Consider the following 13,223-nt stretch of genomic DNA (forward strand, 5'->3'; position numbering starts at 1 on the left):
AATTCCAGTCACCAAGCCGCCAGGAAAAAATCCTTTCTTGCATGCTCTTGTGTTATTAGTACTCACTCGTCTTCCGGCGCTATTCCATCTCCAGCGCTGACAAGCCTAGCCAGCAGTCTTCTCCTAGCCGCTGGTACGTGTAGCAAGGCCACGACGCCCGCAAATGGTCCCAAGCGCCAGTGGACCTTAATTCTAGCACCATAAGGTTCACATTGCTCTCATATTACTTGTTATACTTACTCGTCTTCCGGCGCTATTCCATCTCCCGCGCTGACGAGTCTAGCCAGCAGTCTTCTCCTAGCCGCTGGTACGTGTAGCAAGGCCACGACGCCAGAAAAAGGCCCCGGTAGCCACTGCTCTTGTACAATAAGATAAGGTTTACTCTAGCAGTAGGTTCTTGTGTTATTAGTACTCACTCGTCTTCGGGCGCTATTCCATCTCCAGCGCTGACGAGTCTAGCCAGCAGTCTTCTCCTAGCCGCTGGTACGTGTAGCAAGGCCACGACGCCAGCGAAAGGCCCCGGTAATCGTCGCTCATACCCCGAACGCTAGTGGACCTTATCCCTCATACTATAAGGTTTATTATTGCTCAGGTGTTATTAGTACTCACTCGTCTTCGGGCGCTATTCCATCTCCAGCGCTGACGAGTCTGGCCAGCAGTCTTCTCCTAGCCGCTGGTACATGTAGCTAGACCACAACGCCTGATCGCACCCGTAACGCCAGTGAACCTTAACTCATGTACGATAAGGTTCACATTGCTCTTGTGTTATTAGTACTCACTCGTCTTCCGGCGCTATTCCATCTCCAGCGCTGACAAGCCTAGCCAGCAGTCTTCTCCTAGCCGCTGGTACGTGTAGCAAGGCCACGACGCCCGCAAAAGTCTCTGAGCTTTGAACTTTATTTCTTGTATGATAAAGTCCACATTGCTGTAGCAGAACTTATATTAAATAATATTAGTACTCACTCGTCTTCCGGCGCTATTCCATCTCCAGCGCTGACCAGTCTAGCCAGCAGTCTTCTCCTAGCCGCTGGTACGTGTAGCAAGGCCACGACGCCCGCAAATGGCCCCAAACGCCAGTGAACCTTAACTCATGTACGATAAGGTTCACATTGCTCTTGTGTTATTAGTACTCACTCGTCTTCCGGCGCTATTCCATCTCCAGCGCTGACAAGCCTAGCCAGCAGTCTTCTCCTAGCCGCTGGTACGTGTAGCAAGGCCACGACGCCCGCAAAAGTCTCTGAACTTTGAACTTTATTTCTTGTATGATAAAGTCCACATTGCTGTAGCAGAACTTATATTAAACTAGCTTTCCGCCCGCGGCTTCGCCCGCGTGGAATTTTGTCTGTCACAGAAAAACTTTATCGCGCGCGTCCCTGTTTCAAAAACCGGGATAAAAACTATCCTATGTTCTTTCCCGGGACTCAAACTATCTCTATGCCAAATTTCATCAAAATCGGTTGCGAGGTTTAAGCGGGAAAGCGTAACAGACAGACAGACAGACAGAGTTACTTTCGCATTTATAATATTAGTTGGGACTAGTTGGGATAATATTAGTACTCACTCGTCTTCCGGCGCTATTCCGTCTCCCGCGCTGACTAGTCTAGCCAGCAGTCTTCTCCTAACCGCAGGTACGTGTAGCAAGGCCACGACGCCAGAAAAAGGCCCCGGTAGCCACCGCGCTTGTACAATAAGGTTTACTCTAGCAGTAGGTACTTGTCATATTAGTACTCACTCGTCTTCCGGCGCTATTCCATCCCCAGCGCTGACGAGTCTAGCCAGGAGTCTTCTCCTAGCCGCTGGTACGTGTAGCAAGGCCACGACGCCCGCAAATGGTCCCAAGCGCCAGTGGACCTTAACTCTAGTACGATAAAGTCCACATTGCTGTAGCAGAACTTATATTAAATAATATTAGTACTCACTCGTCTTCGGGCGCTATTCCATCCCCAGCGCTGACGAGTCTAGCCAGCAGTCTTCTCCTAGCCGCTGGTACGTGTAGCAAGGCCACGACGCCAGCAAAAGGCCCCGGTAATCGTCGCTCGCGCCCTGATCGCCAGCGGTAAGCGGCCCGGGCTAACGTACGCTCCGCCCCCGAGAGAGGAGGTAGGCATGTGGCTTTGGGATTCCCCCATTCGAAGTCTTCCTCCTGGTGAAGATAGGTTTGATGATGAGAAGAAATAGACGTGTTTTAAGCACACACAAGTTAGTCAAAAAGGTAGCAGGAAGGCCCTGGATGCAAGCTGCTACCAACCGGACGATGTGGAAGTGATTGATGGAGACCTATGTTTAGCAGCAGCAGCTGAAATAGTCAAAATGACAAAAAAAGTGTTCTTTGATCAAGGGCTTGACAGACATAGTCAGTGGGCTTGATTATTATCAAACTAGCTTTTGCCCGCGGCTTCACGAGCGTGAAATTTAGTTTGTCACAGATCGACCTAAATTATAGCCTTTATGTTATTCTGGGTTATAAACAATAACACTGTAAAGTTTCATCAAAATCTGTTTAGTAGTTTTTGCGTGAAAGAGTTACAACTATCCAGACATCCAAACAAACTTTCGCATTTATAAATTAGTACTAAAGTAAGATCCCAGAGCCAAGAACGTTCTTGTTGTGGAGCCTCGCATTTCCTCGCTGCGGCCGCACGCCACGCAACAGTGGGCCCTATGTCTGGGCAGGAAGGCTCACCGCCAGGAAGCCTCGCATCTCCTCGCTAAGAACCCAAACTTCATGACTCACTTAAATTCTACCCTATATTGGGAGCATACGCTGACAAACTTTCAGCTTTTATAAAATGACGTAGGTCTGGTGTTTACTAGCTCTTAGTCTATAGGGCCCACTGTCGTACGTAACCTAGCATGTAACATATCCAACATTCAAATGAGTACGGTTCGTACGGTCATCGCGTACCTAGCTGCGAGCTCCCGGGGCCGCCTTTGTGCTCGCCGAGATACCGCTGCGATCTCCCTGTGAACCACGCGCGAGCACCGTGCCAAGTGAGATCATACTCACTTGATACAGTATCTGATACATTATATGTTACATGGCAAAATTTTCGGGTCCAACGTTAAATCCGTGCTGCTCTATGGGTGTGAAACGTGGAAGGTCACCAAGGTCATCTCGCACCAGCTGCAGGTCTTCGTCAACCGCTGCCTTCGCCGAATTCTCGGCATATACTGGCCTGAGAAAATCTCCAACGTCGTGCTATTGGAACGCTGCCACGAAATTCCGATCGACCAGCAGATCAAGCGCCGCAAGTGGAACTGGATTGGCCACACTCTCCGAAGGGATCCCGATCACATCCCCAAGCAGGCTCTGGATTGGAACCCCCAAGGAAAACGGGCCCTATGTCCGGGCAGGAANGAGAACCTCCTCCTTTTTTGAAGTCGGTTGAAAAATAGACGCGTTTTGTTTTATTTATGTGTTATGCTTCAACCACACCAACGCGTGCAGATCGCCATCGCCGGCATGATCACAGCGCGATCATAGGCCAATGACAGGACGTGTGACCCATGACAGTCCGCGCGACCTGTCATTGGCCTATGATCGCGCCGGCGATGGCGATCTGCACGCGTTGGTGTGGTTGAAGGTTTAGGCACGACACAAGTTAGTAAAAAGGTAGCAGGAAGGCTCTGGATGCAAGCCGCTACAAAACGGGCGATGTGGAAGTGATTGATGGAGACCTATGTTTAGCAGCAGCAGCTGAAATAGTCAAAATGACAAAAAACGTGTTCTTTGATCAAGGGTTTGACAGACATAGTCAGTGGGCTTGATTATTATCAAACTAGCTTTTGCCCGCGGCTTCACGAGCGTGAAGTTTAGTTTGGTACAGAACGACCTATATAGCCTTTATGTTATTCTGGGTTATAAACAATAATACTGAAAAGTTTCATCAAAATCCGTTTAGTAGTTTTTGCGTGAAAGAATAACAAACATCCAGACATCCAAACAAACTTTCGCATTTATAATATTAGTACAAAAGTAAGAGAGCCAAGAACGTTCTCGTTACAGAGCCTTGCATCTCCTTGCTGCGGCCCGCGCGCCACGCGACTGTGGGCCCTATGTCTGGGCAGGAAGGCTCACCGCCAGGAAGCCTCGCATCTCCTCGCTGCGGCGCGCGCGGCACGCGACAGTGGGCCCTATGTCTGGGCAGTAAGGCTCACCGCCAGGAAGCCTCGCATCTCCTCGCTGCGGCACGCGACAGTGGGCCCTATGTCTGGGCAGTAAGGCTCACCACCAGAAAGCCTCGCATCTCCTCGCTGCGGCACGCGACAGTGGGCCCTATGTCTGGGCAGTAAGGCTCACCGCCCTATGTCTGGGCAGGAAGGCTCACCGCCAGGAAGCCTCGCATCTCCTCGCTGCGGCCGCGAGACACGCAACAGTGCGCCCTATGTCTGGGCAGGAAGGCTCACCGCCAGGAAGCCTCGCATCTCCTCGCTGCGGCCGCGAGACACGCAACAGTGCGCCCTATGTCTGGGCAGGAAGGCTCATCGCCAGGAAGCCTCGCAGCGCGGCACGCGACAGTGGGCCCTATGTCTGGGCAGGAAGGCTCACCGCCAGGAAGCCTCGCATCTCCTCGCTGCGGCCGCGAGACACGCAACAGTGCGCCCTATGTCTGGGCAGGAAGGCTCACCGCCAGGAAGCCTCGCAGCGCGGCACGCGACAGTGGGCCCTATGTCTGGGCAACGTCGAGCTATTGGAACGCTGCCACGAAATTCCGATCGACCAGCAGATCAAGCGCCGCAAGTGGAACTGGATTGGCCACACTCTCCGAAGGGATCCCGATCACATCCCCAAGCAGGCTCTGGATTGGAACCCCCAAGGAAAACGCAAACGTGGTCGCCCCAAGCAAACTTGGCGGCGCGCTGTGGCAAACGAGGCGAAGAAGATCGGCAAGACTTGGAGCGAGATCAAACACATAGCTCAACACCGAACGCGATGGAGGACTGTTGTGGACGCCCTCTGCCCCATCTAGGGGACATAGGACCATAAGTCAAGTCATGTTACATGGCTAGATGAGTACCCTGCTGAAAGCTCACCGCTAGGAAGCCGCCGCCGGCCCTGCTACGCGCCACATAAGCGGGATGCAGCACCCAGCGGCCCGCGGCTATGGATCCGAGCATCTTCTCGCTGCGGCCCGGCGCGGCGCATAGCAAATGCGTCGCCTCCGGATCAAGTTCTGTGCCTTCGCACACCTCGCCGCCGAGGTATTGGATCATCTCTATTATCTCTTCGCGGTTCTGCAATCAAAAATAACAATGTGTCAATCTCTTAACAATTTGCTGTCAAAGTATAATGGTGCGACCACACTAGGGCGCACGAGCTCGCGCGGCACGCTGGTCATTTAGCTCACCCTACTCTTGAGTGAGCAGGATGTCGAATGTGCCGCGCGAGCCCGTGCACCCAGTGTGGACGCACCATTACGATGAGACAACGTAGTCTTAGATCGATGTCTACCGAGCGGAGTCACGAATTTACGATTAAACTCGTGACTCTATGCTATCGATACGCTCTATGACAACTTGCACAGGTAGAGCAAGCATTCTTCAATAAGAGCGGTTCAGGGAGCATGGTCCCTACCAGTTCCTCAACTAAAGATTATGTAGACTTGAAACGATCTATAATCTAATGGGAATTTAATAAAAGTAAATATTAATAACTTACATCAACATTCGAAGACAGCATGAACCGCTTGGTGGCTTGCGTCTGTACCGGCGCGTCTTGTACATTGTTGGCGGGCGTTGTGTCGTCCCATCCCACTGTATTGGGCTGCGATTCGGGGCCTGTCTCGACCTCAATCGGCGGTGGAACTATAAATTAAATTACTAATCTTCAACACTCTTTGGTTTGCTAAGAATAAGACAAGATTTGCTGTAAGATATTTGTGGAAAACACAAAGAATGTCCCAAAATGCGTACACTAGCTAGCTCAGGAGTTCCCTAACTTATTTGAGACGCGGCCCCTTTCGACCATACAAAAAATTCCGCGCGCACGTAGAATCCCGTCCAATGACCCCAAGCTACCCATCCTTATCGCTCGCGCGTAATTATATTGCTGTCGCGACTGTGCGACGCGCGCCCGCAGTGAGTGTCGCGACAGCAACATAATTACGTGCGAGCGACAAGGATGGGCAGTTTGGGGTCATTGGACTGGATTCTACGTGCTCACGGATCAGGCTTTAGTATCTATGCTATAGATCTAGCGGTTAATTGAGTCTGTGTAGGTATGGGAGCGGCACGGGAGGATGTTTTTATAACGTCATAATTTTTTGAAATATTTAAAAATACGTGTTGAGTAATTTTTGATAAATTAACTGACGGACTAATTTAAACTCTTTTTTATCCTGGAATGGCCTTATTACGAGTATAATAGTACTAATATTATAAAGAGGTAAAGTTTTGTGTGTTTGTTAAATTGTAAGGGGTAAATCTAGGGATCTATTGAACCGATTTTAAAAATTATTTAACCAATAGAAAGCCCCATTATTGCTGAGTGTCATAAGTTATATAAAAAACCGAAAAATTCCACGCAGGCGAAGCCGCGGTCAGAAAGCTAGTTTATCTATAATTTTGTTTTTTAATTTAGTATGATTCAATGAACAAACCCTTATCAATACGTAATTCCCTAATAAATAGATGATATTTATTACCTGGTACAGGAAAAGAGTCTCTAGTGCGTCTTGCCTTCTGCGAACTCAAGCGGCTGCTAAGCGCTGCATTGAGCCTGTTCAGCTGAGCGTCCACCGCTGCAGGTAAAGTGCTTGAAGCGCTTGAAGTTGAGTTCTTGGAGCTGTCTTCATCTTCGTGAATGTGACTGCTTATACTGCCAGCACTCTGTGGGAAAAAGTTTGTGATTTTTCGTCAATAGTGGACCAGTCACAAATAATTCGTTGATGAACTAAAGCCCGGTCTGTGAGCACGTAGAATTTTGTCCAATGACCCCAAGCTACCCATCCTTATCGCTCGCGCGTAATTATATTGCTGTCGCGACTGTGCGACGGACGCCCACAGTGAGTGTGTAAGAACGAGTCAATTATGTCTATTGGCTTGGATAATTTTTTTAGACTTACTTGATCTGCCGATAATTTTGGCATTTTAGCGGGTGGAGTATCTGCTTGTTCCTAAAAAAGAAGAATAAATTATGAATTTTCATATTTGCATTGACTTCAAATAAAACAGTTTATTGTATGTCTCTGTAATCACCTGTAATTGTAATTTTCTCGGAGCCGCGTGATGTTCCGAAGGGGGCGTGGCAGCGTCGCCATTGAATTGAGCGAGGAATCTGTTGCGGATTTCTGATAGTGGCTGTAAAAATTTTTATGTTAATAATAATTAAAGTTAAACTACTTTCAGTATGAGAAAGTCGATTGAAATATACTTTTACTGTTGTTGGACGATATTATAAAATTTTAGTTATTCAAATCGATTAACCAAAATTGAATTAAGATAGGGAAAGTAGCCAACGTATTGTAAAATGTTTGATCACTTAGGGCAGTGGTTCTTAACCGGTGGTCCGCGGACCCCTGGTGGTCCCTGGAGGCATTCCAAGTGGTACACGAAGACATCATAATAAACATGTGACGTGACGTAATGAGTCGAGTCAACACAACACAAACCGCGCACAATGGGCGAGAAATCGACCACCCCTTTCGTAGGATTTTGAAAAAAAAAGTGGTCCCTGACAAGACAGAAATTTGGTAAAATGGTCCCTCGTGACTTAAAGGTTAAGAACCACTGACTTAGGGTGTAACGAACTACTTGACGCTGACTGTACTTCAGTCATTCATTCATTCGATTGTACACGTTACACTTTGTATAATTGCGAGCTATGTCAACAATATGATGAAAGGGAATTTAAGCTTATATTGATGTGAGGGTTAACTGATAAACTGTCTTTGAAATTACTAACTAAAATCAATTTCACTCACCGTATGCCTTTCCTTGGACAGCTGTGGTTCCTTAGAAGGTAGGTCTTGCACGACTTGCCACAATCGTTTCCTTGCCTCTGGAGAAAGTCGGCCTGAACCCGGCCTTAGGGCTGCCCCGAATGCACTGTCGGGAGTGTCTGGATTGCGATTCACTGTGGATATTATAACAAATCTTCAAAAGGAACTTGGCCACCACCACATAATATTTGCACCTTAATGTTTTGTCTTAAGGTTCAAAAGGGGCCAGTGGTTTTGAGCGTTGCAGATTCAAAAGATACAAATTATGTACTGAGTGAGTATATTCGGAAAAATCGCCGCATCCCTAATTCTCATAATTTTTTGGCTGCGATGCTGCAGCCGTGGTCACAAGCAGACTGGCGGTTCGCGTTCAGTTGAAAATTTTCATGCCCGCCCGAACGGACGACGCCGCGAACCGCCAGTCTGCTTGTGACCACGGCTGCAGCATCACAGCCGAAACGTCAAGCCGTGAGTACATAATGTAACTCGTAATTTTTTGACGTAAAGTTTAAGTAAAATTGAACCTAGAATTTGTCTGTCTTCTGTAGATTAACCTGGCGATTCTGTGTCAAAACAATAGTAGTAATGGCGACCTAGAATGTCAATTAATATTGATAATTACGTCAGTATTTTGTATACTCACGTAGGTCTTTAGGCGTGCGTATCGGGTCTGAAGGCATCTCTCCTCGCTTCACGGCTTGCAGCCGCCGCCGAGTCGTTGGACTGAGACCGACCAGATTGGGGGTGGATAGGGCATCGTCTAAAGGCGGCGTTCTGATTTCACCATCTAAAAAACATTAAGTCACTTAGAAATTAGAAACTCTGAAATATTGAGTCAGTTTACACGGGTTTGACGCAGACCGTCCCATTCGCATTTCGTCACGAATTCAAAAATGGTCATTCATTTTGTTCCATTCGCAAAATGGTCACACTCAGATAAAAATTGTCTAATATTTTCAACCTACAAGTTGAACTATAGTGCCCATTTTGCGAATGGGACGGCCTGCGTCAAACCCGTTTACACTTTCAGTAAAATATACTTGCCTTGTCTAGCATCATCTTTCAAAGCTTGAATCCTCTTGGGCGTTTCTTGAGAGTCGCCGCCTAAAAGTCCTTGGCGAGCCATCGCTATGTATCTTGACGCGGGTGACATGTCATCGACATCTAAATGAAAAAAAAAATATATTTTATTTATTATACTAAAATTAGAACTTTAAAAATTTGAGTAATATTCATATTTTTACTATCTTCATCATGTCTAGGGTTTCTGCTCGAGCTTTCGATTCGAGACGAGAAAAAAATTACCGGAGCTCGAGAATTCTCGAGTTTCGATTTTGAAGCTTTAATATTCTTGAAAGCCTATTTTCTTAGACAAAAATAAGTTTTTAATTATTTAATAGGTTAACGTCGCTTTTAGACTGGCCTAGTCTTTCCTTTTTTAACTGATTTGATTTGCAAGTAATGATCTCAATCAATGTACTCGTGACTCCTCGTAAAGTTTATTCAAGTCGTTTAAAACGTCTTGTTATCTTTAAGAAATTTAAAAATTTATTAAAAAGTTTTTACTATCGTTATTTTGCTATTTGGAATTGTGTTCTTTGGAAAACAAGTGATTCAATTTTATTGTAGCTCCAGATTTTTATTGTTATTTATTATCCTTAAAGTACACGCGACTTTATGACTTTTGTTATGATTATTAGTTAATGTTAATTATGAAAAAAGATTTTATTGTTTGTTTCTTTCCTTACCAAAATAAGTGGTACTAAATTCTAATATTTCTTGTTGTGCAATAAAAGTAGGTACATTAGATTAAACAACCTGTTTTCAATAATTTTCAACCGATTTCAACAGTTTTCATTAAAAGACTCGATACCCGAGAAAACTCGAGACTTTGGTCTCGAGAATTCTCGAAACTCGAGAAAAAAATAGGTCGAGAAATCAGAAACCCTAATCGTGTCATTTAGTGTCCATTGCAGGAGAACGACCTTCTATAATTTACCAAAGGCACATTCAGGCATTTGGGACGCTGGCCAAACGGCTTAGTTAGGATGAATTCGCATATTTATCCCTTAGTTGCCTTTAACTATATCCACGGGTAGAGTGGGGTGGTCATTTTTACTCTGCTGAGACCACACTGCAAAGTAGACCTATTTCTAGAGTATTATAGTCGCAAGTAGCTTACCCATATTCTTCCCCTTCGGAGTTTGCTCCCGACTCGGTATAGAGCCTCTACGCGGCACAGCCGCGGTCGGAGGCGGCCGCATGTCATTCTCTTTGTCTGAGATAGAGTTTGATTGAATATTCAACCTTGTATGCAGAGCATTATAGTCGCAAGTAACTTACCTATATTCTTTCCCTTCGGAGTTTGTTCCCAGCTAGGTATGGAGCCTCTACACGAGTGGTTCTTAACCGGTGGTCCGCGGACCACTGGTGGTCCCTGGAGGCATTCCAAGTCGTCCACGAAGTGCACTTGCACACCTTGGTCAAAACCACTTTTAACCGATTTTTGCAGTCAAACTGGTTTACTTTTGACCGAATATGATTATGAGGTGGTCCCTGACAAGACAGAAAGAAGAACGGTCATCTGTGACCCAGGCCCGACAGAAACGGGACATACCTCAGTTTTTTTGTCATGTCTTAATTAGTTAAATTATATATTTTTTATATTCGAAATCTATGTATAACACCAATATATGACCCTTTGTTTTTGTTCAGGCGTTATACAAAAACTAATACAAAATGCCTATTTATCACCAAAATTGGTAAATGTATGTACCTAAATGTCTATTACAGCTGCTATGGAATGCATCTAGGTGACCTGGAGATACAGCCGGATTATACAGGGTGAAAACGAGAAGTTACAAAATCCAAAAATTCAATGTTACCAGCTTCCATAATCTGTAACCTATTATTGGTACCATTTGAAAGAGCTCGTGAAGCACTTTCAGAATCAGTAACTAGTTTTTCGATATCTTGTATAGTTTAGAAATAATCGAGTGAGATCACTTATCGTTCCATATGTATAACCACCCTATATAATCCGGATGTATCTCCAGGTCACCTAGATACATTCCATAGCAGCTGTAATAGACATTTAGGTACATACATTTACCAATTTTGGTAATAAATAGGCATTTTGTATTAGTTTTCGTATAACGCCTGAACAAAAACAAAGGGTAATATTTTGGTGTTATACATAGATTTCGAATATAAAAAATATATAATTTAACTAATTAAGACATGACAAAAAAACTGAGGTATGTCTCGTTTCTGTCGGGTCTGGGTTTTTTTTGTATGGGACGTGACCGTTCTTCTTTGGTAAAATGGTCCCTCATGACTTATAGGTTAAGAACCACTGCTCTACACGGTACGGCTGCGGTCGGAGGTGGCCGCATGTCGTTCTCTTTGTATATGCTAGTTTGAATATTCAACCCTATGTGCAGAGTATTATAGTCGCAAGTAGCTTACCCATATTCTTCCCCTTCGGAGTTTGCTCCCGACTCGGTATAGAGCCTCGACGCGGCACCGCCGCGGTCGGAGGCGGTCGCATGTCGTTCTCTTTGTCTGTGGTGGAATTTGTTTCGTCTTTGGATTCTGGCGGCATTTGCTCTATGGTCTTCTGTGGGCTGGGAGGAGCTGATAAAACGAAAAAAAACCTTAAAGTTAAAAAGTAAGTGATCGTGCTTTTTGTAATCTTTTTATCATATCTCGAAAACTCAATTGAAGGGCTATGGAAATGAAATTCTAGCCCTAAAAACCTAATTAGTTCTCAGTTGTAAAATAAGATTTTAGTAGTTTTGAAATTAATAAATAAAACTAAATAATAAAACTGACGCCATAGCAACCTTCGTAGTAAAGTCTAGTCTTTACTATACAAATCTATAGGAAAATCACGTTTTGAGAGCTCATATAAAGTGTCTCACCTTTTGTATCACCAACTAAATATTCCCTCTCGCTCACTCTCTTCCCAGTTCTAGCGCATTCCAGCAGCCAGGACGCCTTGACCGCCGGTAAGCCCCACTTCAACGCCCCGGTGTATTTGTCCCCAGTAGGAGTGGGGCATATGAGGTGCGTAGACGCTAGCGCGTTCGCTGTGTTACGCCGACAGAAGCGGAGTTGCGTTCTGTGGAAATGATTAAGTACGTTGTTAGAGAAAGTCTTCAGAATTAAAGGTTTAAACTAGATTATACACTTGTTACAAAATCTATAAAACAATTATGTAGTTGTAATATGAAATATTGGAATGAGAGGGGTGAAGAAATGTGACGTGACAAATATGTCACAGTGTACACTTTTGAAGTCACGCGTCACATGCCGTAACAAAAACCACATCCCTCCCGTACCACACTGAAGGAATCTACTCAAGAATGCGTTTTGCCTGCACCTACTGAATGGGGGTTGCCAGTCACCCCACGCTGAAATCTGTACGGGTCGATGGTAGTACTCTATGGATCATCCAAGTATACTCTCTCCACCCCGCTGTAGGTACTAAGACTTGCTACGACCCCATTAAGGGGGGGTGGCCCGTCACCCCACGCGGAGATCTGTACGGGTCGATGGTCATTATTATTACTTACGTAGCACCGAGCAGTTTTGCCAGTTCGTCCAAGAACGCCCTCTCCATCCCGCTGTACGTACTAAGACTCGCTACGACCCCGTTAAGGGGGGGTGGCCCGTCACCCCACGCGGCGATCTGTACGGGCCGATGGTAGTACTCTTATGGATAATTATTATTACTTACGTAGCACCAAGCAGTTTCGCCAGTTCGTCCAAGAACGCCCTCTCCATCCCGCTGTACGTACTAAGACTCGCTACGACCCCGTTTAGGGGGGGTGGCCCGTCACCCCAAGTGGGAATCTGTACGGGTCGATGGTAGTACTCTATGGGCAGTAGCTCTTGTTGGGAGAGACAGTCTTTCTGTAACAATATTGTTGATTTGATGACGTGACATTTTTAAACCAAAAAATAGTCAACTTGCACATTACATTCGCGAAGTACTGAGTTTTTTTTATCACGATAGGGCAGCTTTAAGCCTGCATCGCACCTGATAGAATATCTAGAACCTCAATGCTTATTTTCGTTTCCTTCTCACTTCGCTTCGAGCAACCTCGTCCCGACTTTCAATTTTTGGCAGTTGGTGCAGTTACACTATGCGCGATATTGATCGACAATAAGCGCGAACGTATACACGGAATTATAGGCGACCTACGGCGAAAAGTGCGAGTTCACACTATCTGATTTGATCAATTTCGCGCATAGCAATTTAACTGCGCCAGGAAAGCG

The 13,223-nt window shown here is 45.7% G+C and overlaps 1 protein-coding gene across 1 annotated transcript in view; it reads right to left on the minus strand.

The window, feature by feature from the left end:
- Positions 1 to 1,919: 1,919 nt before the first annotated feature.
- The window catches only part of mus101 (mutagen-sensitive 101), a gene marked incomplete at its 3' end in the record, with an annotated part of 31,278 nt that continues 19,974 nt past the window's right edge, over positions 1,920 to 13,223 (minus strand). The window contains exons 20-31 of the mRNA XM_028316656.1: positions 12,682 to 12,857; positions 11,864 to 12,063; positions 11,409 to 11,576; positions 8,985 to 9,104; positions 8,584 to 8,727; positions 7,923 to 8,074; positions 7,198 to 7,299; positions 7,065 to 7,115; positions 6,645 to 6,828; positions 5,660 to 5,805; positions 5,035 to 5,235; positions 1,920 to 2,143 (exon numbers count right to left, since the gene is read on the minus strand). Coding sequence (XP_028172457.1) covers positions 1,920 to 2,143; positions 5,035 to 5,235; positions 5,660 to 5,805; positions 6,645 to 6,828; positions 7,065 to 7,115; positions 7,198 to 7,299; positions 7,923 to 8,074; positions 8,584 to 8,727; positions 8,985 to 9,104; positions 11,409 to 11,576; positions 11,864 to 12,063; positions 12,682 to 12,857 — 1,868 coding nt within the window. The remainder of the gene's footprint in view (positions 2,144 to 5,034; positions 5,236 to 5,659; positions 5,806 to 6,644; positions 6,829 to 7,064; positions 7,116 to 7,197; positions 7,300 to 7,922; positions 8,075 to 8,583; positions 8,728 to 8,984; positions 9,105 to 11,408; positions 11,577 to 11,863; positions 12,064 to 12,681; positions 12,858 to 13,223) is intronic.

Source organism: Ostrinia furnacalis, unplaced genomic scaffold (genome assembly GCF_004193835.3).
Source record: "Ostrinia furnacalis isolate ACB-3 unplaced genomic scaffold, ASM419383v2 OfSCF5820, whole genome shotgun sequence".
In the NCBI taxonomy this organism is placed as follows: domain Eukaryota; kingdom Metazoa; phylum Arthropoda; class Insecta; order Lepidoptera; family Crambidae; genus Ostrinia; species Ostrinia furnacalis.